The 25,336-nt window shown below is 35.9% G+C and overlaps 3 protein-coding genes across 3 annotated transcripts; 2 read left to right on the forward strand and 1 right to left on the reverse strand.

Annotated features, from left to right (window-relative positions):
* Positions 1 to 4,001: 4,001 nt before the first annotated feature.
* LOC148919396 (uncharacterized) lies at positions 4,002 to 5,503 on the forward strand. The gene is made up of 2 exons (XM_089044950.1): positions 4,002 to 4,622; positions 4,840 to 5,503. The coding sequence occupies exons 1-2, from the start codon at positions 4,335 to 4,337 to the stop codon at positions 5,410 to 5,412; spliced, it is 861 nt and encodes a 286-aa protein (XP_088901076.1). The 5' UTR covers positions 4,002 to 4,334; the 3' UTR covers positions 5,413 to 5,503.
* Positions 5,504 to 8,906: 3,403 nt separating this feature from the next.
* LOC103319092 (pathogenesis-related thaumatin-like protein 3.5) lies at positions 8,907 to 10,319 on the forward strand. The gene is made up of 3 exons (XM_008220588.2): positions 8,907 to 9,027; positions 9,281 to 9,950; positions 10,106 to 10,319. The coding sequence occupies exons 1-3, from the start codon at positions 8,967 to 8,969 to the stop codon at positions 10,227 to 10,229; spliced, it is 855 nt and encodes a 284-aa protein (XP_008218810.2). The 5' UTR covers positions 8,907 to 8,966; the 3' UTR covers positions 10,230 to 10,319.
* Positions 10,320 to 11,210: 891 nt separating this feature from the next.
* Positions 11,211 to 23,268, reverse strand: LOC103319093 (chromosome-partitioning protein, putative (DUF639)). Its single transcript, XM_008220589.3, has 11 exons — positions 22,892 to 23,268; positions 21,868 to 22,096; positions 21,247 to 21,394; positions 20,411 to 20,509; positions 18,117 to 18,274; positions 17,096 to 17,261; positions 16,597 to 16,733; positions 15,300 to 15,987; positions 13,796 to 13,908; positions 12,222 to 12,477; positions 11,211 to 11,660 (listed from the first exon to the last, which is right to left on the reverse strand). Exons 1-11 carry the CDS (start codon positions 23,079 to 23,081, stop codon positions 11,364 to 11,366), a joined length of 2,481 nt encoding a protein of 826 aa, XP_008218811.2. The 5' UTR covers positions 23,082 to 23,268; the 3' UTR covers positions 11,211 to 11,363.
* Positions 23,269 to 25,336: the final 2,068 nt, after the last annotated feature.

Consider the following 25,336-nt stretch of genomic DNA (forward strand, 5'->3'; position numbering starts at 1 on the left):
CTTTTTAGATAATCATTCAAAGATAATCTCTACCAAAAAAAAAAAAAAAAACTTGAATCTGATATCATTTGACCATTCAATTGAGTTATTGAAATTTTAATACGATGTCGAAATGGTTTCCGATTTGTCTAATTTTTTGCAAGGATTATCTATGAATGTAGACTTTAAAAATAGATAGTTTGGATCGTTGAATTTTTTTTTTGTAGAGGACCCTAAAGGGTATCCCTCAAATAATAGTTGAGGAATTTATCAATAAAAGGAGACTATATATATATATATATATATTAATTTAGACACATTTTTATTTGAATGATGTAATGATAGTACTTGCACTATTTACTATTTAGTAGGTGTTGGGTAAAGAGAAGAAAGACCAGAAGGAAAAACATAAATAGAGTACTTGCAGTATATTTGGTATAGGGATATGGTTATATGTATTAGCTATACACATATATGTAATACATGGCAGAAAAGCACATGCATGCATCAGAGATCCATTTCAAACAACGATTGAATTGAATGATGAGTTGATTATCAATAAAATGGTTTTTTTTTGTTTTTGTTGGATATCTATCAGGCTGCAGTGCAGAGAGGGGTATCGACTTAAATGTTGTTGGTTGGTGATCGAGGAGTAGGCAGCTGCAGCTAATGGCTTTGATGATTTTACGGCCTCATTATCAGTCCTGAACTACATTCCGTTTCTTTTTTGTTTTCCTGCTAACTCCTTTAATAAGTCGTGGAGCTCCATCTACATGCTTGTTTTTAGGCATTAACCAAATGGTCCTGAGTTTTCAAGTCTAGTTGGGGTTAAAAATCGTAAAGATAGCATCTATTAGTTCCACAGTAAGATACTCACAGCAATATTTTTGTTTACAAAAACGATTGGTAGAAGTTGGCTTTAGTTTACGAATCACTCAAATAAGGAATACTCTTATTGGGTCACTTTGCATTCTATTTCAATGATCCGAACTATCTATCTTTTAGGCATTCCTTCCAGGATTTTTATGCAAAAAATCATTTTGAATCCGAAACTATTTGATCACTCAATTAATGATGATTGTCATTTTAGTATTTTATTGTGTTAGTCAATTTTGTTGGTCATAATTAGATGTCTTAATTTGTCTAATCTTTTGCAAGAATAACCTATAAATAAAAACTTAAAAAATAAACGGTTTGGATCGTTAAATTAAAATACGTAATTTGTTTAACTTTCAATAAAATACTATCTTTGCTTTTTTTTTTAAAGGCCTCTGTTTGAACAAGCCTAGTAATTTCTAATTACGAATTATGTGTTACAATTTTGTTGGAAGTTGAAAGAGGACAGCTTCATCATTAATCATACGTTATCTTTGAAATTAAACTAAAAATCTTGACCAATAAAGTTAAGTAGGGCTATTGATCTAGCCGCTTTCTCCTTGTGTGAATCCTAAAGAATAACTTCACAAAGCGGGCAGGAGGAAGAAGCGTCATTGCTCCTCGTCCCCTCCTCTCTCCTTACCTTTTTCTTTTGGGGTAGTGAATAAGTCCACAAGAGTGTCCCTTTAGGTCTACATCATCTTTGACAGAGGTTGCTGCAAATCACCAAATTGTTCTTTTTCAAAATAGTTGTTTTTCGCTTATTTGTTCAGTAGAGGCCACCCACACCCTCTAATAAATTTGACAAGGACAACCCACAATGCCTAGGGCCAGTGTAGCCAGGATTTTGTATTAGTGGGGTATAAAATAATTCGAATAGGGGTGCTCAAGCGCTAACAGGTTAATAAGTTAATACGATACTAACTTACTCGGTTTAGCCCACTTCATAATATCATCTCATATTGATTAATAATTTATCCATTCATTACAATCATAATTGTCCTTTAATTTTATATTATAAAATGGTTGAATATTAATCTCATCATCTACACTATTAAAGACTCAAAAGTTAATAATTTATATTCCAACAAAGAGGAAATACAAAATAAAATAAAATAAAATAAAAAAATAAAAAAATCATAAATCCCTCGTTTGTAAACAAGGGACCAATTCATGCATCCAATGAATATTTGTGTAAACCCCTCGTTTGTACTATAAAAAAACACTAATACCCCTATACATGAAATATTGTGTAATTAGAATACAAATTAAACATCGAGCATGGCAAAATGCATGTGGGGCAAAAACTAAGGTTTATCATGTTCATGATTTGATTATGTTGTCGACCTTTAAATGTATATGAGTGCTCTAATACCACATGCAAGACTAAAACAGAACGGAAAAAGAAGGCTAAACTTGAATTGTAAATGTTTGTTGAGAATATTTAAAGCTTGGTCTGAGTTCAGGCTAACCATCAATAAACCGGTCCAAATAATTGTAAACACTGTACCTATAAATACATGTTCTCTGTACGTATCATAAACACATGAAGGTACATATATATACCTTGTGAAGTCATTGATGAACTCAGCAAAAACCAAAAGCAAAAGTTCTAAGATAGTGTTTACCAAAAACCAATCTTCAAGCCTCAGAAATAGGATAAAGATTAAGTTAAATTGTGAGCGTGCCAATATGAGTAGTGTAAAACCCTAATATACTTGAATGAATAAAATTAACTTATGAGCCAAGAAACTGGATTTCTAATCAAACCATCGTGCATTGAATGGGGAATTGTTTTAATATAGGTTCTTTTCTATGCCTCAAAAGGTCTGCAAAATGTAATAACAATCGGAAAAGAGGGTCAGAACCTGCACTACAAATGAGAACAACACCTTCAAAATGATAAGGATCAATTGGAAATTGATACCAGAGTCGGAACTTGCAGAGCTGTTATCAAACCTTGAAGATTCAAGCCACGGAAGGCTCAAAGTCTAGGAATCAAGCAAGGGATTCTAATGTACGCCTTGAATTCCTTGGAAAACCTATATGTCTTGAGAAAGGAATTAGGGTTTGTGTAGGGCCGGGCCAGGCCAACTGATTGACCCAATCCTTTTATAATTGCCATGGATTAAAATCCTTATACTCACAAGTCATATATAGTTATAGTTAATTGGATATTGTGATTGTTACGTTGTGTAAACTCATCTTTGTCTGGTTGTTATGCCAGTCACAAATTTGCATGATTTAAGAGCATTATTCTAAAGCCTATTTCATGTCAGATGATAATAGAGCTTTTGTTCTAATCCACAACATGCTACAATCAGGGTCGGCTTGACTTTTGGGTGGCCTAGGGGCATAAATTAAAATGAGACCTCTTTTTCTTTGTATATAGTTTAACAAAAGAAAAAAAAAATTATGCAATGTGCACGTATATATATATATTTGGCTTAATTATGGTAACTCTAGTAAACTAAAATAACAAAAGAACATGAATCATAAAACATAAAAAAAATAAAAATAAAAATAAAAATTCATAAAATAGTTGAGAACAAAAAAGTTATCAAACTAGAAGAACTAAACATTTTATTGAAGGGAGTAAACAATCTCCACATGATGTTGTGATTTTTGCTCAACAATATGTGCATGAATTTATTACGGTAAATGACACTCTATTCAAAGTAACTAATCGAGTGTGGGATGCTATTAGATGGGCAACACCATCGTCAAGCCACCTCGAACTCAACCTTGATGGAGCGTTTGATCCTACTTCGGGTAGAGGGGTTGTTTGGGTTGTTGCTAGAGACGCGGATAGAGGTTTTGTGGCTGCAATGGAGAAGTTAGTTGGGGGAAGTGATGTCGGCTGAACATGCATGCGGCTCGTGAAGGGTGGCGCTTGCTCTCTCGAGCATCTCCAGCAGTCGGGCTAGGGAAAGGCTGCCCGCGCGGCCGAGTTCACTCCAGCGAGGGCCCGTAGCCTTTGGTGGCGGGTCCCACGAGCCGAGAAGCCCAAGGGCAAGTCTTGCGGGCTGAAGCCGAGTTGGTGGCGTCGGGCGGCGTCACGCGCGGCCGCGTCGACAGCTCCAACGGCGGGTGCCACGTGGTGCGCGGGGACTCTCCGATAGAATTTTTCCGAAATCCGGCGGTCCTCGTTTTTGGCTAAAAAAATCGAAAAAAATCTGAATTTTTTTTTAAAAAATACCCAAAAATTCTGTATTTTTTCTCTATAAATACCTAACCATTTTATTTACTTTCCACACTAAAATCTTCATACAATTTCTTCTCCATCCCATATTTTTTACTCTTTACTCACATTATTCACTTTCCACACCAATTCTTCATACAAACTTTTCTCCTTCCAATTTTTTTGTTCATCTCCACTCACATTTTTCACTTCCACACCAATTCTCCATACAAACTCTTCTCCTTCAAATATTTTTTACTCTCTTTCTACTACTTTCCATTTGTATAAAAAAAAACAAATGGCATCTTCTATTGAAGTCGGAGGCTCGTGGTCAACGAATGAAGATATTGCGTTGTGTCAATCTTGGGTGAACATTAGTCATGACCCTATCACGGGTAATGAGATGAAGTTTCATCACATGTGGAGCAAAATTCATGGAGAATTTTGTCAAAGATCGGGTTCTATTCGGACCGAAATGGCGTTGTCTAGTAGATGGAAACTTCTTAATAAAGAGTTAGGGAAATGGAGAAATGCCTTGACAAAAGCAAAGGCGAACATTCAAAGCGGTCAAAATTTAACCGATGAGGTAAAATATTTATAATTGCCATTTTAATCAATTCAATGTCACTTTTTTTATTGCATATTCTATTTGTTTTTCTTGCATAATTTCTTTTTCTTGGTGCACCTTTAATTTGTCTATATTTTCTTGCATAATCAATTTTATTTTTGCATTTCAAAATAGTTTATATTTTCTTGCATAATAATTTTTGTTTCTTGCACTTCCAATTATTTATTTTTAATAGATGGTACAAGCACAAATGTGGTTCGGTGCCATGGGGCAAGGCAAAAAAAGTTTCGTGCATTTCCAATGTTGGGAAATTGTGAAGGATTGTTCGAGATTCAAAATTATTCCCACCGGTCCGCCGGTTGTGATGAATGAGACGCCACTCCACGATTCAACATCAACCGATTCTCCATTGGACTCCCCAATGGAAACGGAGTCACCATTTGTGCCACGTCCGCCAAGACCTATTGGGAGAAAGGCGGCAAAGGCCAAGAGAGGGGCCACTTCGACCAATGATTGTGTACAATTATTGGAGCATATAGCTAAGAGCGCCTCACTAAGAATGGAGAGAGACTTGAAAAGAGATGAAATGGACAAGGCACGAGAGGAAGCATTTGTTCTCCAACAACAAATGGCACAAGAAAAAGACATAGAGGATAGAGAGATTAAAATCATGGCTATGGATACGAGCCATATGTCTCCCGAAACAAAGGCTTATTGGAAGCTACGACGAAGAGATGTGATGAGGAAAAAACTTTTCAATGACGACGGACCTAGCAATACGGATTGGTTAAATGATGAAAACCATTAGGAAGCAATTGAAACACCTTTGCCATATGTTGTATTGTTGTATTGTTGTATTATCCTTTAAGTTGTTGTATTGTTGTATTTTCCTTTCATTTGTTGTATTGTTCCCTTATCCTTTAATTTGTTGTATTGTTCCCTTTTTATTCAATCAAAAAAGCATTAAATTAAATGACTATTTATTAAAAACATTTGAGCATCAAAACAAATATTAATTCAAAAAAACCTTCATTGATTGCAAACAACACACAAAACAAACCATACATAAAAGCATAATAATAAAAAGCCTAATTCCAAAAAAAAAACCACACACAAAATGAAGCATAATTAAAAACAAGGCATAATTCCAAACAAAGCACTAATCTTGACTTCATCCATTGTGATTGCCTTTCATCTCCCACAAGTGCTCGATCAAGTCACGTTGACGTATCTCGTGAACATATGAAGATTGCATTTCTTGATACCGATCAATCATGGGGTTGTTGAATTGACCATCCCGAAGTATTGGTTCGGGCTCCAGTGGTAGTCCATTTGGTCCAATCGGCCTTTCATATATTCTTGTCAACGATGTGTTCATTGGATCGGGTTCAAACACCTCTTGAGCATCATAGTCATACTCATCCTCCACAATCATGTTGTGAAGGATGATGCAAGTCATCATAATACTCCGCAGCACCTCCTCATCTAGCATCCGAGCAGCACCTCTAATAATTGCCCAACGAGCTTGCAAGATACCGAAACACCTCTCCACGTCTTTCCTGTAACCTTCTTGAAAGGAAGCAAAGTTTCTTTCCTTCTCGGATTGGGGATTCGGAACTGTTTTCACGAATGTCGTCCACCTAGGATAAATTCCGTCGGAAAGGTAGTACGCACCAGAGTAAACGGTATTGTTGATTTGGTACGTGACCTGGGGGAATGACCTCGCAGATACCTCATCGAACACTGGGGATTGACCAAGGACATTGAGGTCATTCTGAGAACCGGCAACCCCGAAGAAGGCATGCCAAACCCAACAATCGAATGAAGCTACGGCCTCCAAAATTATACTTTTTTGGCCCTTCCGATTCCCGTACTCCCCTTGCCAAGCAGTAGGACAGTTCTTCCACTTGCCAGTGCATACAATCGATGCTTCCAATCATTCCTGGGAAACCTCGGGCCTCGCCTTTTTGTAGAAGCCGTTGCAGGTCTCTTGGCGTTGGTTTGCGAAGGTACTCCCTCGTGTACAAATTTTCCACTGCATCACAAAATCTCACCAAGCACTCTAGGACAGTAGATTTTCCCATCCTTGCAATCTCATCCACCTGCTCTGCAGATGCCCCATAAGCAAGCATCCGCATAAGCATTTTTGCTCGGGATAAGACCTAAAGCTCCAACAGCATCATGCTTTTGAATGAAGTATGTGTCGTAATTACAAATATCATGCATGATTTTTTGGAACAAATGTGGTTGCATTCTATATCTTTCTCGAAACTTAGAAGCAGGATATAACGGATTTGGGATAAAATAATCCTCCATGAGATTCTTACCCCGAGACTCCCTATGTCTGTCCACATTCGGGGCACGAGGACGACGGTTTTGCCTTGATTGATCCATCATACACACCGCTGCTGCAAGCAGTAGTTCCTCTTCTTCATCGGCTTCCCGATCTTCTTCAGCACGTCTACGCCTTGTTTCTTCCCTTTGTTTCTGTTGCCTCTCCAACACCCTCAACAAGTTTGACATTGAGAGTAGAATGTGTTTTCTACAATCTGAGAAATGAAGGAATAGATAAGAGATGGTGTGAGGGGTTTGAAAATCAGGTCTAGTTTATAGACGGATTTAGAAGATTGAGATGACACGTGGCACAATTTGAGAGGATGAAAATCTTATCAAAAATCTGAGATTAAATTTTTAAAAAATATCTGAAAATGTTATCTGACATTTGACACGTGGCACAATTGTAGAGGGTGAAAATCTTATCTAAAATCTGAGATTAAAATTTTTTAAAAATATCTGAAAATGTTATCTAACATTTGACACGTGGCACAATTTTAAAAGGAATTTTCTTTGAATAATTTTTATTAAAATCTAAAATACTGAAAATTAACTACGAAACTTTAAATGCCGTTTTGGAAGGCCAAACGACCTCAAAATGCCAAAATCCATCATACATCACAGCAAAGCTGTGTGTTTGACTCGTGGCGTCGTTCCCTTTCCGAAATGGTATTTTACGTCCTAATCGGAGCTCGGACGACAAATCTGCAAATTCCCACTACGTCCTTTTTCTAACTCAAGCGATAAAATCTGACATTTGTTCTACATCAGACGTGGCACAATTTTAGAGGGTGAAAATCTTATCCGAAAATTTAATTACAAAAGATTATCAAAATTAATGGTTTAAACTATAAAAAAATAGAAAATAAAGTACAATGAATAGTAATTGCCTTAGACTTGCCCTAGACTTTGCCCTTGTGGGTGGAACCACAAATGCAAAGGCTGACACTATTCACGTGAATAGTAACAGCCCTTGCTTGCCCTTGCCCTAGACTTTGCCCTTGTGGGTGGAGATGCTCTCACTTGGGATTGCATCTCCCATCTTTGAAGGAGACACTGTTGTGGTGGTTGCAACCGTAAAGCGAGCAGGACATAATTATTCAAATGTTGGTACCATTGTTGAAGATGTAAAGCATCTACATAAACATATTTCTGGCTTTCTTTTTCAATTTACTCGTAAGGAAGCAAATGGTGTTGCACACCAACTTGCTCGATTTGGTCTTGCGTAATGTGGACAACTTTATTTGGTTTGAAGTGCCCCTTGATTTTATTTAGGACACCCTATTATGTGATTCTTTGAGTAAGGGTCAGGAGTTTTGTCCACCAAATGTAATTCTTCGTTTCATCAATAAAGCTTCCCTGTTCGGTTCTCTTAATAAAAAAAAAATTCTTCACAGAAGTGTTTGGATTAATTGGATGTTTGTTGTTTAAAACAAAAGTAATAATTTTATAATGTTTAAATTGTAAATATGGGCCTTATGTTGTTAAAGATTTAAAGTGATTGTTATTTGGGCCTTTAAACACTCAAATCCTTTTAATATGAGCATGAACTCTACTATATTATATTATATATATTATTTACAGTATATATATATATATATATAAAATGTCGCGGCCCAGGCCCAGGGCCGGCCCTTAAAACAACAATATTTAATAAAATGATATTTTTTTGGATATAGCCAGAGAAATTTTGATCCTAAGACCTGCTCCAAGTTGGCTTTTTCCAATGGAAAAGAAATTTAAAACATAAGGGAAAAACAAGGAACTTGTAACTGAAGTGATTAAAAACATTTACCCTTACACTTGAGGTCCTAGGTTCGATTCCCCCCTCCCTAGTATCGCTTGTATAAAATAAAAGTCAGTATATGGCATTGAGTTGAGGCAAGGTATCATATGACAGAATAAGCAAGCCTTTTGGGCTGTCACTAGTTGGGGATTCACTCTCTTCCACACGTATTCTTTCCTTAGTTCACTTCAAATACAATTGTACTGTCAGTGTCAGTGAGCTAACCAGAGAGGAACTAAAAGATGGCTTACCATCCCAATGCCCTTCTTAGATCCTTGTTCATCACCATTCTAATAGCATGCGGTAATATATATATCCCTTCTCTTGCCTAGTTTAGTTTAGTTTTTTCTTTTGAGTTATTGGTCTTGCTGTATGTTTCAAAATTCACATTTAACTTTGCACTTGCATCATAATAGCATGCAGCATTCTTATGCTTGCATTTCAAAAACAAAATTACAAAAAAGGAAAATTCTTGAGTTGTAATTTTTCAAATGGCAAATTATTGAACTTTTAGGCTTACAAAACTTGTTGGACATTTTGTTGAATTGTGGGTTAGGGGCTAAGTTATATGCAAGTGCAAAGATCTTCACCATAGTAAATGAGTGCAAGGAGACAATATGGCCTGGCATAACACACAGTGAAAACTTCAGTGGCAGTGGTTTTACATTGAATCAAGGCCAGTCTACAGTTTATACAGCTCCAGCTGACTGGAATGGTCGAATATGGGCTCGAACCGGCTGCAGTTTTGACAAGAATGGCAATGGAAAATGCCAAACAGGTAGCTGCGGCACCACCATCAACTGTACAGGCCCCGGCAGCCCACCTGCCTCAATTGCCGAATTTACACTCGGCCAGGAGATTGATTACTATGATGTTAGCCTGGTGGATGGCTTTAATTTGCCTGTAATTGTTAAACCTACTAACAGTGGTAAAGGCAATTGCAGCACTGCTGGTTGTGATAGGGACTTGAGGCAGAGCTGCCCATCAGAGCTCGCGGCTAAGGCCGAAGGAAAAGTCATTGCTTGCCGGAGTGCATGCAACGTGTTCAACACCGATGAATACTGCTGTAGAGGGACATTTGGAAACCCTCAGACATGTCTACCTACTAATTATTCAAGGAGTTTTAAACAAGCGTGCCCTGCAGCATATAGTTTTGCATATGATGACCCTACCAGTGTTATAACATGCTCTGGTGCAGACTTCATTGTCACCTTCTGCGCATCAAGGTAAGATCACATTTAAACCAAATGAACTTTTGGGTTTCTTTGACACACTGACCTTAATGCACTTATCGAATTCTAATCCGGATGAAAATCTAACGGTTAATAGGATTTATCAGATGCATTAACAATTCTAATTAACTTGTCAAAATTGGGCTTAGGAACCAAACGGTGTGCTCTTATCATGATAAGCAGCTTGTTTGCAATGGATCAAAGGAATTAAAAGCACTCTCTCAAAGATGGTGGTCATTGATACTCGCATTCCCCTTGATTCTCAGTTTCTAGTCTATGTTTTAGCAGATTCTTCACAGTTCGTACTTTGTAGCTGTATTTATTTCACATTATTTCCTCCTCCAGTATTTTCTATTGAGCTTACTTCACAAGTGCAAGGAGAATACAAAGTTTTCCAAATGCATGTATGTTACCTTGTTATATTGCTACAACAAATTGGTATACAGAACTTGTCAACACAATGAAAATAAACAAATATACCAAAATCCGACTGGATTTCACAGTTTCCATGGCAAAGCCTAAACAACCAAATGTTCCAAAATTGAAACTAGCAACCATTAACCATGGTTGGGTCCTGAAGCCTGAAAATAAATTATGTTCATGCAAATGCCCTTCCCACTAATTTACACTCTGTCCCAATAACATGTACTACTAGTATGATTTTGTATTATCATGAACTTAAAATTGCAGCCTACATAAATCTAAATAACCAAAAGCTTTGCACATTTGCAACCACATTATGTGAATAAACACAGTTGCAGCCATGACAAACATTTTAAGCATTACCTACCCTAAAAAAAAAGGGTTTCCAATTGAAATGGCAAAACTATGCAAAATGCTTGTGATTTTAGTGGAACCATTCAATTATATGGAAAACCCAGATTCAGTCGTGCTGTCAGGGTGCAAAAGTACAGATGTTGCTACATAGGTCGCTCTTTCTCCACCCATGAACATGTGTTCGTACATGCGCATATGCATGTATGCATGAGAAGGCAAATGCATGATGCACCTCTCTGAACATAACCACATTGCAACTTACCAAACTGGAAACGGAAACAGTGCAAAACAAAATACCTTATACAGGTTTCACCTGGATGAGATCCAAACAAGCTAGAATCTGACAGTTCTCTTAACCTGTATCTACTGGAGCAAACAACCTAAATCCTCCCCAGTGCACTCTCTCTTGTTTCTTTCTTGAATAGGTTCTGGATTGATTTAGTCAGAGCCATTAAGTAATCAAATCAAACAATCCAGTTAAATGAAGAAGGATTACATTGACACTAAATGTGTTTCCAATTTCTGTACAAATAATGGAATCAGAACATTTTGGTCATGTTTTCTTTCTCCATAACTGAGGTATTACTGAATTTCAACCTATGAAACTGCCACATATATGCCAATAAGAATCTAAACAGAACTGCTGCTGCTATGACTTCTTTCTGACTTTGATGCGTCCTTGTTTTCCTTTCTAACAGGTTCTGGTATGGGCTCATCACTTCCAAAAGGTAATACAACTACAGGGGCAGCAGGCACTGTGTCCCAGCGCTCCTTCAAAAAATTCATAAACCTTGTAACCATTTCCCTCCTGAACTCAAGCTCCCGTGTGAACAGATCGAAGATAAGAAAGGCAAGAACATATTTGAATGGGAATATGAGGAGAATCGTTGCAGAAGATAACAACACCAGTGCAACCTCAGTGGTTATCTGATAAATGTTTAAATCAAAATGATTGTTACTGATAAGCCTGAAGTAAAACTGAAAACTGAACTAATTTCATTCTTTTATGTCCCAAATACAATTTATACGTGTATCAGTCCGACTCTGTGCAGGAGGGGTTGAGAAAACCTCACTTCTACTCTGTTTTCTTCAACTTTGATCACATTTATTGACGTGGTTGATTATTTAGGCTGTAAAATCATCATTTACACTAGACTTGAGGTTTCTAGTCTCGGATTGGTTAATCGCTTCGAGTTTAGGTTTTAAGTATCAAGCACAAAATTTGATACTTAAAACCTAAAGTCGAAGCTCTTAACGACCATTCTATACCCTAAATACTGTGTCAATAAATGGGACTGAACTGGAAGAAATTGAGTAGAAGACAGGAAATCCTGCACGGGGAACTTCTGATATGTTTATACATATATATATTGAGTGACAATATGCTTTGTTGAAAGGTCACACTAAACAACATCAAAGCAGCAGAGAGAGATTTAAGGAAACAGGTTACGAGTTTCATAATTGCACATGTAAATAATCAATACATACCTGAGGCTGGCCAGAAAGGATAATTGTATGTATTTTCAGAAGAGTGACATTCAGATTCTGTAAATAACTTTCCACATCACGCATGCCATCTTTTACGGCTATAATTTTTTCAATGGTATTTGAAGGAGGCTGATCACGGATAGTAACTTTTCCAAATGATCGTCCAAGGCGACCTTGCTCCTTTAGCCCCTTCAGTGTCAGCATTACAGCTGCCAAAATCATCAATGCTATTGGGAATGCATATGAGAGTAAATTCCTGGCAAAGCATCTCAAGAGATTAGCTCAAAGTAAAATCAGAGTCTAGAAATTCAGAGGTACCACTTAGAATGCATACAAAACAAGTTGATTTGAGTTCTCTAATAGTCGGTTAGGGAGAAGGAAGAAAGATAAGAGGTAGACTTTAAAAAATACATTTAGGGTTTTATCAACGACTGCCCCTTCACCCATACAATGAATTTATATGATAAGAGATACTACACGATACCAAGTCAAAATTATAGTAAACTCAAAACTAATTGGCAATGGATGAAGGGGTTCAAAACTTATATCTGAGAGGCAAGATTTAGAATGAGTGATGTGGAATTTTACATACTCTAGACGTCTCCTGAAGTGTGGCCACACTAAGCACAACACATGGATAAATTATATTAGGTGACATGGAGCAAGTGTAGCTAAATTGGGCAACATATTAATGAATTGCCCAGCTCAAAAGAGAGAGAAAGCTCTTAGATAGAGAAGACTGCCCTATATATTTTACAAGAAAGCTCTTAGCAGGAAACTCCACACAATATAGTAATATAAATTGTAATAAACATTACCCAAAAACATGCATAGTTGCATAAAAAAAAGGAAAGGGAGACAAAAACATTGCCTTCATATTTCCTAGGATGAGGAATATATGAACAAATTGGTAGTGATCACATTGCCTCTAGAAACAGATTCAGTTCTCAAACATATTTAGAAATAAGCAATTGATCAGTTATATCAATTGTCAGAGGGGAGATATGAACTTGGGCCCCATTTAGAAGAAAACAGTTAAAAAGTTCAAACTGCAATCAAAACCAAATGAAAAGCTCTGAATATCCAAGACACAAGGATATATTTAAGGAAAATTTTACAAAACCATAGTCATCAGACATCCCTTTGCCAAAGGTCATGTAAAGAATATTATCACTCTCTTTTAAAAGCAAGAAAACCATATCCATTTCTCAACTTTTTAGGGGAAACATATACCGTAACTGAAGGAATCAGAACTTCCAACCAAAAACCAATTGGCAATATTATATATTGCAATGCAAGACTTTACAATCCTGATGCGGGATATACTCAAGTTCTCAACACACCCCTAACGTGTGGCATGAGTTGAGCCATACACTTAGACAACCTATATTGGGTATGTGGGAACGCGTGTCTGATGGGCCTAAATGTGGATTGCATGCTCTGATAGATCATCTAACACAAAACCCATTGGTAATGAGTTGAAAGGCCTAGGACATCATATATTGCAACACAAGGATTTACATTCCCAGAGAGGGATCTCTTCTCAACAATAACTCTTCCAGAATTGGACCTACCTGAAAATGACTGTATACGCAAATGCAAGAAAAGAAACAGTCAAGTGCGGCTCCTCCCAGCGCCTAAGTTTTTCAAAATTTGTTGCAGTTATTGTCAGAGGAAGCAGAAGTTCCTGCACAAAAGAAAAGGCAGCACCAACATTGTTTATTTAATTGTTCACTATGCTTCAAACATAAGAATAAGAAACCAAGGGAAATCTCAAGTGAAAGCAAAGCCATTGAACATAAAATATGTTACAGCTTCACAATGTCAATTATCTAATCATGAAGTGAACATAGTTTCCAGCATATTGTTTCCTGTAACTAATGAAACCATGTTAACGAGTTACAATGCAACAATCTTTTGTTAGAGAGGACACCCTCAAAACAATTAGTTGAACGAAATCACATTATAATTCAAACTGTGACATATATTGATGAGATAATTGGTAAACATGGTAGTCTTTGAGTAACAACAAAAGTTCTGTATTCATATAAATACATGGGAGACATATATGTCACACATGCTTATTATTTTGGGTTTCATTTATGAACCCAATTCTTGGAGTTCAATTAATACTGTATACAAGAGTTAATGTCAAGTTAGTCGTTTATTGTAATGAGTTAATAGTTTGACTGAAAATTATATTGAATAATATGAGCTCAAAAATGGAAAACTCTAGTTTTCCAAACAAAAAATAAAATGAAAGGCACGTTAACTGCGCTCATGAATATTCTCAGATATCTTCATCTTCAAATTAATCCCATCAAGGTCCTTACAATCAAGTTTATCTGATAGAGAGAATTACTACTCATTAATCCATAGAACGCAGCGAACGGCTAATTCAAGTGGAAACAAATAACTAGCACTACTAGCTTTCATATCAACTTTAGTCATTGTCAATGGGGAGAACACTACTTCAATTCGTATTTGGTTACTCAAAGAAGATAAATCAGTTTACAATGGGTGAGAAAAATGTTTGGAACAAACTAGAAGATATTTCAAGAGACAAGATCATTGCAAATTATATAAAAACTACGGTGCAACTACATTGACACGCCAGCACAAAAACACAATAATAAGGTGAAAAAGCGAACCCCGGAAGACTTCAGAACAAGAGGAGTCTGACGATTCAAAGGCAAAACAAAACTGCTTCAAGAAAGATGTCCAAACAAAATGATGTTCATTATGCAGTGAATAAAGTAATGGCAAGTAAAGGGTGCTGTCAAAGGAAATAACTACACGTTTAATGCCAGCAGATTGACAGCCGATTATACAGATTTACAGATTTAAATACCAGCAGATTCTTTCCTTAATTAGGATATACTAGCTGTAGGCTATAATTAGATAAATGTATATATGGTAGGTTAGCTGCTTTTAGGGGCTGAAGATCAGCCTGTGTTCTTTCCTAATTAACTTGTATCCTGTCCATATAATGGGTGATTCTCGATGAATAGAGATATACTTTTTCAGAAAGACTCTAAATTGTCAGGTGCAACCATGGAGATGAATCTAAGAACCAACCTTGAATAGATCTATGTTACTGGGTATTCCCTTAAGGGTTGCAGCATCAATTGTGGCTTGAGTGGTTTCAGCTGCCTGCCATTTTTGTTTGCATGTTCTTGTTGCCCTTTCTACAAGAGCCGCATCAGCAACGACAAGATTTTTACTTAATACTAGCCCCTGTCTTGTTGAAGTACTCTTCCAAAAGCTAGCAGAAGCACTTGAAGCCCAACATGGAGATCTTTTCCATTTTTGCAAGTAAACACTGCCATCTATATCAAACACATGATTACTGCTCTCAATCATTTCATTAGATGCCCTTGCTCCTTGAGCTGGTGGGTTGTCCACCTCTAGAAACTTTGATATAAGTGGCCCACCCCAATAGTTCACTGCTAGAGTCTGAGAAACAATATCACCATAGGGTGCATACTGTAAATATGTAAACTGAACGAGTTTGGTGGGATCATCTAGTAACTTCCTCATAAATTGAAGAGCCTGTAGTCTAGCTATACTATTAATGGCACTGGTCATAGCTCTTTCCTTCCCTTTGTGAGCACCATAAACATGAGATATTGATTCATCAACTTCCTCCGGTCCATAGTCACGGATAAACTTGTGTAAAGCAATAATTTCACTAATAAAAGCATGCCACACATCTCGCCTCATTTCTCCACCCAAGTCAACAAACTCAAGCACCCATGCTTCTGATCTGTATTTAAATATTGGTTAGCAAATAAAGAGAGTTTTTTAAGAATACATTGGCTAAACAAAAAAGCATTTGTGGAGAAATTACAAAGGGCTTTTTCTGTAATTGCTTACACAATTACATAAAGTATGAAAGGATCTAACAGGAATTCAAACCTTTAAAGATTCAGAAGGAACCATATCAACTTTTATGATGTCTGGTAATGAAACTAGACTTTTTTAGATCATTCAGTATACATTTCTTTTCTTTCTAACAATAGCATGGTCTCACATTCCAACATAAAGTAGTTAATTTCTTGTGAGCCAATGTGTATTTTCATTTTTATGTCGTTTATAGTTTAACTAATTTTGTTTATAAGCTTAAAATATAAGTATATATTCGATTTTTTTTTTTTGCCACAAGTATACTTTCAATTAATTTTCAACTGAACATTTAACTTTCTCATATCATTATTCCAAAGAACGAATATTTATAAACAAAAGCATTCAGAAATGTTTTCATATTTTATACAAAACTGTTGACAAGATAGCTAAATGTAACTACAGGTAATTACGCACTTTATAGAATAGAAAAACAAGAATGCTGAGTCTCACTCTAAAGAAGCTTACTCACTCGGGACCATATGATATAGAGACCGCAGAGTCGAATAGATCAGAACCAAAAGGTCCAACTTTTGCTTTCTCAACCCGTAATCCATGTTTAGTAAGATCCAATCTTATAGAATCCTTTTGCCCAGATATGCCAACTGCCTGCAACACAGGTGTGTGAAGACCTGTTGATATTTCTGTATCTTAAAAAATCTATAAGGCTTTTGAAGTTTTTATTTTTTGTAAATCAAAACTAACAATGAGAACTCAATACATAGTTTCAAACATAAAGCATGGAAATTTAATTCCAAGTGTGTGCCATAGTGCTTTTTACTAGAAAGCCCTTGCATAATTTACAATCGCTGTTTACAGTGATGAATGTTGATTGATTATAGAGTTTATATTTACCAACAACTTAATGTACTTATATGGAAATGGACATAAAGTAGTCCCTCAATTTCCAATTCAAGAATTTCAGATTAATTGGAAATATAGAATATGGAACTCATAGAAAGATTAATTACCTCAAAATAAATTGCTTTATCAGTTAAAGTAACTTTTCCCGGCCATGCCATATTGTTCTCCCATTTTAGGACAGGCCGCTTCCTACTAGATCCAATGCATAAAATTCTCTCCTCAGAAAGGTCAGGACTTTGTCGAGTCTGATATGATTTTCTACCTTCATGAACCCTACATAAATAAAACTAGTTCAAGGTGAGCTTCCTAGAACCTATCAAGGAGAATTACTCTACATATTTAACAGGAATGCACATAAACATATTATGAAAATGTAATACATGAGACATCCCTACACATGGATGGAAGTTAAAAATATAAAAAAGAAAAATTAGGAAATTAGGAAATTAGGAAATTCATGAACAAATTTGTCTTGATTGAGCCATACGTGGCCATGGCCAAGAACACCAATTATATTTCTGATTCCCATGACCAAACAATTAGGCCACTCCCTAAGGCTTCTAGATTATGACTAAGAAGAGTACTAGGGAATCTTCCCCACTGACAAGGCTAGAGTGATTGGAGGACACAAATTCTCATGGCAAATTAGGTTGTTCATTGTATACATTGTTAGTGATGGGAGGCCACAATCATGGATTCATGAGCTAGAACCTATTCTAAAGCCCAAGTTACAAATCGTTAAAGGAACCTACAACTATGAATCAGTAAAGAATCAACAACTTTCAACTCTTTCTATCGATTTCATTAAAGGCATAGAAGAAAATTGATTCCAAAATCCTAATTGAGGATAATTCATAGAAGCCAGGTGCTTTTGTTCAAGACCTGTTCTAATTAGAGAAAAGAGACCCCTATGTTCTTTCAGCCGACTCTTATGGATTCAGGAAAAGACCAAAAGTCAGTTTATAAATTAACTGAAAGATTTTACAATGGTTATACACATAAAATTATATTTATCTGCAGTTCATGGTCGTGAATACGAAATGGTATCAATTGCTTAAGTTGTCAAAGTTATCAGAAGACTTAATTTAAATAAATAAGGTTAGTAAAAAAACAAAAAATGAAACTTACTTCATAAGTTCATCAACATAAGTCAACCACAAGCTCAAAGAGATGCCCTGTTCATCACCAGCAAGAGCCTTAAATAGGTTATGTGCTGTTGACCTATCAGCCACACCAGAAATAGCAGGAGCCACACGAACAAAAGCCTCTTCTCTCACAAGCTTGCTCTGTAGTGCAGAAAGAAATAAATCTACTTCAACTGACCACTTTCAAAAATGCAATCTAAGAAAATAGAAAGGAAAAAAAATTGTTCAACAAAAAGTCGTTATGTCTACATGTGGTAGAGGAACAAGAAATCTGTCCTTGGAGGGGCCAAACAAAAGTCATTAGGTTCCTTATCGCCAATACATCCTACTTTCCTGAGTATAACTCAAGACCCACTAAATCCTTCATATTGTTACTCAAGACGTGGAAACAGTAAGAGGTAGTTATAAAAATTTGTAATGTTATGGCTATTTCAAACATGCAGTATGTACCTTCTCTTAATGATTAAAGAGAGAAATAGATTGCAATTATTCATGGTCCTCTGCAAACTGTTAGATTGAGTGATCCTCGTAACATAAGTTTGATGAGTTTTAGTTCAATTGGAGCAGAACTTTTTGGTATGTACCTGATGCAGGACGCATATGACCTAGATTTATTAGTTACCTAATGTATTTGTTAGTTTCCTAGATTCTCTAGTTTTCCCAATTCTAGTAGGATTTCTACTTTTCTAGATTTCTAGTTTTAAGTTTCCTATTTTATTTGGGTTAGGATTTCTGTTTAAGCAAGGGATTTTTATCCTGTTATGTCTAGGTTTTAGTTTGTTATAAATACCCCCATGTAGTTCTTTAAATTTCAGATTTGAATGTTGAGTAAACCTTTTCCTAGAACTCTCTGATTTAGTCCCTTCGATCTATATTTCTTCTCCTTGATCTCCGATATTCTTCTTGTTCTACTGTTTCTGTCCTTTATCTCGTCTTTTCGATCTCTACTTCTTCTCCTTGGTCTCTTATATTCTTCTACATTCTATTGTTTGAGTGCTTAATCTAATACCTACGGGCTGTACTACATCAGTACCATTTGAAAATACATCTAGCAAAGGAAAAAGACAAGCATGGAACTGAGCATCAGTTCCACAGAAACCACCTATAAATGAAAAGAAGGGGCAGAGGGAAGGTGGTCCCTAGAATCAAGATTTCAAAACAATTGTAAGGCCCAAGAGAACACCGTTTAGTCTTTTTAGCCAAAGTGCTAACCATCTGTAGACTGCATGACTTGGTCCATGCCTACATACCGTAGTTACTGAACGTCACATAGGCCCAAAAATTATGACTCATCTTAAGAGTTGAGATTAAGATACATCAAAAGACAAAAGAAAAATAAATTGACTGAATTGTCATACAAGACTGATTACCATGCTCATATAGGTTGGGACAAAATAGACCTTAAAAGGCTTGCATAAATTTCTCAACAGAAGGGAATCTTGTTGTGGTTACGAAGAACAATGTGTAGTACAACCAAAGGAATTACAGTAAGAATTTGAAGGATAACATAGATCATAGGGAACAGCTGTCAGTGTTATAGAGTTTGTATAGCAAGATGGAAATCAGAGAGAAGACAAAAATACGAAGCCTTCACAAAGAAACCTTGGCATTTAAAGCCCACCTAGAAGAAATTTAATGGAGCTCATCATTGAAGTCTTCGACAGAAAATATCATCAGTTCCATTGTCTTTCTACAGTTTTGTTTATATAGAAGCAAGATGTAAAACAGTCGGGAAATACTAAAAACCTAATTATAACAGGGAAGACATGTAACATTGCCAGGCAACATAATTAAACCCAAAAAGGAATACAGTAAGAAAAGAGTGATAATTGTAAATGTCTAGCTTCTAATATAAAACAAGAGATTATGGAATCACCAAAACCCCCAATGTCGTACTATGCAGTGTTCTTATATATGATATGAGGTACAACTATATCGGTCCCCTGGAGCACATTCGGTACATGTCACATAGATTTTGAAACTATTGCACCATCAACTTCATCAGATAAACAGCTCTCTAAGCCTCCAAGCAGGTTGATGAACTTTGAAAATGTCATATCGCTCTTTACCTATCCTAACTATCTCATAGAGCGTGATATCATTCACATTTTCCATAATCTAAACAAGGAATGCTAACAAAAGACATATGCAGAATTTTCTCCATACAGAAATTGGCCCAAGCCCGCTATTGCCCCCTAACTCCTGACAGTAATACAAAACTCGCTATGTTCCAAAGGTTGGTTTAAAAAATTTAAATAGATGATCTGAAGAATGAACCTGAAAGGAAGCTTTCTCTGAACCATTAGCAAGATCTTCTCGATATGGATTCTCCCAAGCAAGCATTGTTATAAATATCAGTCTTTGGAACGCAGGTTCCTGTGGATGCACCAACATTGGCCAGAAACAAGAACCAAATTACAAGTTAAGCTAGATACTAATCTTAGAACTGAAATTTTACTGAAGAGAAAAAGAAACTTTTTTGGCTCAACTCAAAATCACTGAACTGAAAAAGTTCAGAAGTACTAAGGACAACATCAGGTTTTAGGTTCAAGACAGAAACAAAAAATAAAAACAAATACACAGACTGTTTACTATTAGCACATTTCTTACAACCACAGATCAAAGATTTGGGCAACATGGTACTCAATAGATAACTATCAGGAAATACTCTACACACAGAAAAATCCAGTTTACACATAACTATAGTACAATCCACGAATTTTGCTTACAGGAAGAAATATGTTCATGGACTGCTTGGACAGATTTGCTAAGAAGTTGAAACAAGGGGACAAAAAATAAAACAAAGGAAAGCAAGTACGATGCGCATAGATAATATTAATCAAGACCACACTATTTCATAACAAAAATTGTAATTTTCTGAAAAGGTTAGAGAATCATAAGCAACTCTTCTGAGCAGGAACCCACTACCAAAGAACACAAATCATCCCATTCACCCTCTACAGACTGAAAAGTGTCTCAAAGTTTGCTGCAATATAGGAAAATCCACATCTCGTATGAGATATTCAAGAAAGCACCTTATGGGTAAACCAATTCTTATTTAGTGCACAAATATATCATGAGATATGAGTTTCACTTGCACTAATACTACGCACCTTGAGGGAAGGATGAATATCAGAATTATCTCTTGACAAAAACCTAAAGCAGCAATACTCAACCAAATTGCGGGCATCATTATATGTAGACTCAGAAACCAGTGCTTTAAATATTCTCTGCATTTTCTGCCCAGTCAATCCATTCATCCTGCAGAGCTTAACTTCAAAGAGTCAAATGATAATTCTTATGTCAGTTTGATAAGTACATAAAACCAAGGAAGCTCTTGCATAGTAATGAAAATTCCAAACAAATGGAATGTTATCCAGCTGCGCGTTAAAAACCTACCTCATTCAGGGCAATATGTGAATAAACCCTATTAGAGTAAATAGAGGCAGGAAAATTGAAAGTACAACTGTGGCTGGCACATATACAAAGTAGAGGCCAGTTTAATGAAGTTTTATGGCTTGATGATGCATTCCAATAGGATATTTCTCGTTCCTTTTTAATTATCTATTCCTTTTCTTGAATAAAAAAAATTCATAATGTGGACAGAAAAAGGTAGTGGTAATATCAAAATAGTGCATCTCAAAGGATAAAATTCATATTGCAACAAGTCACATGGGACAAGAGACAGACGCATAACTCTAAGCCAAAATAACTTAACTGAAAAATGAACTCACCTGCTAAATTGCTCAATAGATATAATAGCAGCTAAAGAGAGAACTCCATTTGGTGTTCTGTTATTAATAGTCTGTTCAGCCATAAATATGTCCTCCATATCCTGCGTCTCCAAAGCATCTCTGGTGACAGGCTTTCTAGTCTGACCAGTTCTTACCAGTGGAGAAGTCACTTCATTTAAAAAGTTTTGAGTCTTCAGTAGCCATGAGTTCAACTTTTCTTGCACTGCATCTGTCAAAATGCAATAGTTATAGATAGCTAGCACTAGAAAAATTTTAAAGAGACTATTTTTTGGCACATGTTTCATAAAATCTAGAGACTGTTATGTAAGCATTAAAAAGTAGTGGTGCACCCAGCTTAGCCAACAAAGAAAGTAACGGTGCATCTCATTCTTATACTTTCATTTTTTCCATATTCTAGACATGTTCTTGTTCCTTTTTTTTTTTTTTTCATACCCTAACATTGTCTAAATTAGCTGATTCTGAGATGATTCGGGAGTCTTATATATTCTGTATTGTATTTTTGAAACCAGAAGGTTCACAAAGTATAGACCAAAATTCATTCTACTTATCTGGTTGGCTTAGACTCAGAAGATTCTGAGCACACACATTGAATCCAAGCTATAATTTATTGAAGATATCTAAATTCTTGTAAAAGAGACATATTTTGGAATTTGCAAGAATAGGAGAACAAAAGATTAAGATGGAGCTTTGCCACAGTGTGATGCAATCCCAATAGAAACCAGGAAAAGAATTGCCCATCATTACGAACCAAAAAATATTAAGATAGCTACCTTTTGCAAGTTTAAGACTTCAGCTTGAAAATACAAACTATAAATTTAAGCGTTCGAAGACACAGAAAACCCATAATATTGGAAAGGTTGTTCCAGAAAATAAAGAGAAATGTTCTTTTAATGAAAAATGTATTGCACAACAAATAAATGCAAAAACAAAGTTAAACTTCGGCTATCCCCCAAACAAAGAAAATTCTTATATATAAAAACAAATAAACCAAAAAGGCACTCACTTGCATCAATTTCGTTTAGCTTCCATCTATCTCCCAAAGACTGCCCCACAATCTTGAACCGAGGCTTATTAAACTGTGAAGAATTCCTTGCACAATATCCAAACCTACGCTGATTCCCATGCCATGAAAATCCAGAAGTCGATGCAGAGGGTGATGCTTTCAAGTGGGTAACTGAGATTTTAGAGAGCATTTCTTCCTTTCTTCTTTTCTGAAAGATTGGAGCTTTGAGTTCGCGGGTCTGTTAATCTTCGCAGAACTTGGAAAGTAGCAGAAACTTTTTCGGCCCAAGGGACTTTGGTTTTAACACCTCACGACTGTACGAGAGCAAAACTTATTTGGCAAGTGGGGTAGACACAGAGGGATAGAAAGCGAGGACGAGCATACCGAGCCGACTTGGTTGCTGCGTCATGGCCTCTTAAAAGTATAAACAATAAGCTCCACGTGCAAAAGATTCGTACAGCTGAATGTGACCGATTAGAACATCCACAATTGCCTCCTTAAATCACTTTTTTGGACAAATTTAGGGAGGAATCGTAAAAATGTAACTTCAACCACCTCCCTATCCACCTCCTAAAATAGAGAGTCCTCTAAAAGCTCTTAAAATAGGGAGTCATCTAAGAGCTCCTACTCCCTATAATTTAATGTTGCTTTATTTAATAAGTATTTCAAACCTTTGTTTAATGCTAACTATTTTTTATTTTATTTTTTAATAGAGATGGACCAATCAAAAAAGAGTTATAGCATTTATGACTCTCCAAATTATAAAGTATAGTTGGAGTTGAAATTTTTTAGAGAGCTTTAAAATAGCTTTATGATAGTTTTAGCTAAATTTTAGCTAAGAAATAGAGAGCATCATTGTGGATGCTCCAAGCTTCAACTTCCAAATAGGATTGGCAATTACGTTCGGTAACTCCCAAAATCCAAACCCAATTGGTTATTTTTCTTGGATTTTTAATGGGTGGTTTTTGAAGAAATTTAATTAAGACATTCAAACGAAAATAAGTAATTTATTGGGATCCTTTTTCTCTTTTAAATATTTTTTCCTGATTTTCGTTTATCGATAAGAGCAGTTTAAGACAACCAGAGTAATTACTCGTACAAAGAATTTAGCACTTTCACATTTAATAGTGCACATGTACGTACGTATTTTTTATGTTTAATACACGTATTTTGAACAAAATTTTCAATAAGACACACAAAATTAATGTATTATACAAATAATTTTCACATATTATTGAATAAAAATAATATATATCAAAAATATTATATAGTGACTTAACTTTGAAGTTGTAAAGAGGTCCTCTTTTCTTTAAATTAAAAAAAAAATCGTATAGCCCCACGGCTATACACGTTTCTTCTGATTTTTTCCTTAAAAATCGTATAGCCTAAGGTGTGCTTTTTTTTTCCTAATTTGTTTTTAAAATAGTATAGTTGGACGGCTATACTTATTTTGACACGTGAGTGCCAAATCGCAAGGGGTTCTTCTTTTTTAACTTGTATAAATAGTATAGCCGCCGGGCTATACTTGGTTTTTATTTTATTTTAAAAATAGTATAACCGCACGGCTGTACAAAATAAGGAAAAAAAACCTCTCACGACAAAATATCGTCGGCATAGGTCTATGCCAGCAAATATTTGCCAGATTAGACATCTCCCGACAAAATTTCGTCCAGAAAGATCTAGTACGGCAACTTTCGCCAAGATAGACATGTGCCAACGAACTTTCATCGGAAGATATTTTGTTTAAAAATAAATATAAACTTAGTATGTTTAGGTTAATTAATTTTTTAAAATTTTATTTTTAGTAATTATATATTATCTTTGCCTTATTTTAATTATTATTTCTTTATTGAATAATTAGTATTAAATATTTTAATTAACTTCATGAATTATATTACTCAGTAAATAGTAATTCCATTTTTCGATTTATAGAGTATAGTCGCGCAACTATACTCTTTAAATATATTTCCACATTGCACCAACAATAAAAATATGAATTTCTCTCTCTCTCTCTCTCTCTCTCTCTCTCTCTCTCTCTCTATATATATATATATATATATATATATACTTCTTTATTTCTTTATTTATTTCACATGCATGGATTCCATGAACCATGTTGCAGTGGAAGGCTGACCATTTAATGTACGTGCAGATTTGCCCCTCACTGCTGATTAAGAAGGATCGTGGGCGCCCTACTAACACAAAGGCAAGACCAAAAGTGTATGGAGAAGTCAACATCCTCAGCAATGTTCCTGGTGTTGAACTGCTAGAAGAGGATGATGGCTGAGGATGGTGATGATGCTGATGAAGCTTCATCAAGCGGCACTGATGATGATCTTGATCACGCTGAGATGGTTGCTTCCAGTGATGATGAAGACAACGAAATAGCTAACAGTGACAGTGGAAGTGAAGAGGATTCTGTAGTAGCTGAAGATGTAGATAGTG

This window comes from Prunus mume, linkage group LG2 (assembly GCF_029339155.1).
Source record: "Prunus mume cultivar Tortuosa linkage group LG2, ASM2933915v1, whole genome shotgun sequence".
Lineage (NCBI taxonomy): Eukaryota > Viridiplantae > Streptophyta > Magnoliopsida > Rosales > Rosaceae > Prunus > Prunus mume.

Bases quoted from the DNA above. Each gene is read 5' to 3' on its own strand.
- LOC148919396 (XM_089044950.1), top strand. From the start codon at position 4,335: ATGGCATCTTCTATTGAAGTCGGAGGCTCGTGGTCAACGAATGAAGAT. The intron at 4,623-4,839 runs GTAAAATATTTA...TATTTTTAATAG, and splicing joins GTCAAAATTTAACCGATGAG to ATGGTACAAGCACAAATGTG.
- LOC103319092 (XM_008220588.2), top strand. From the start codon at position 8,967: ATGGCTTACCATCCCAATGCCCTTCTTAGATCCTTGTTCATCACCATT. The intron at 9,028-9,280 runs GTAATATATATA...ATTGTGGGTTAG, and splicing joins CACCATTCTAATAGCATGCG to GGGCTAAGTTATATGCAAGT. The intron at 9,951-10,105 runs GTAAGATCACAT...AATTGGGCTTAG, and splicing joins GTCACCTTCTGCGCATCAAG to GAACCAAACGGTGTGCTCTT.
- LOC103319093 (XM_008220589.3), bottom strand. From the start codon at position 23,081: ATGCTCTCTAAAATCTCAGTTACCCACTTGAAAGCATCACCCTCTGCA. The intron at 22,097-22,891 runs GTGAGTGCCTTT...GCATTTTGACAG, and splicing joins GCTAAACGAAATTGATGCAA to ATGCAGTGCAAGAAAAGTTG. The intron at 17,262-18,116 runs GTAAGTTTCATT...TTATTTATGTAG, and splicing joins TATGTTGATGAACTTATGAA to GGTTCATGAAGGTAGAAAAT.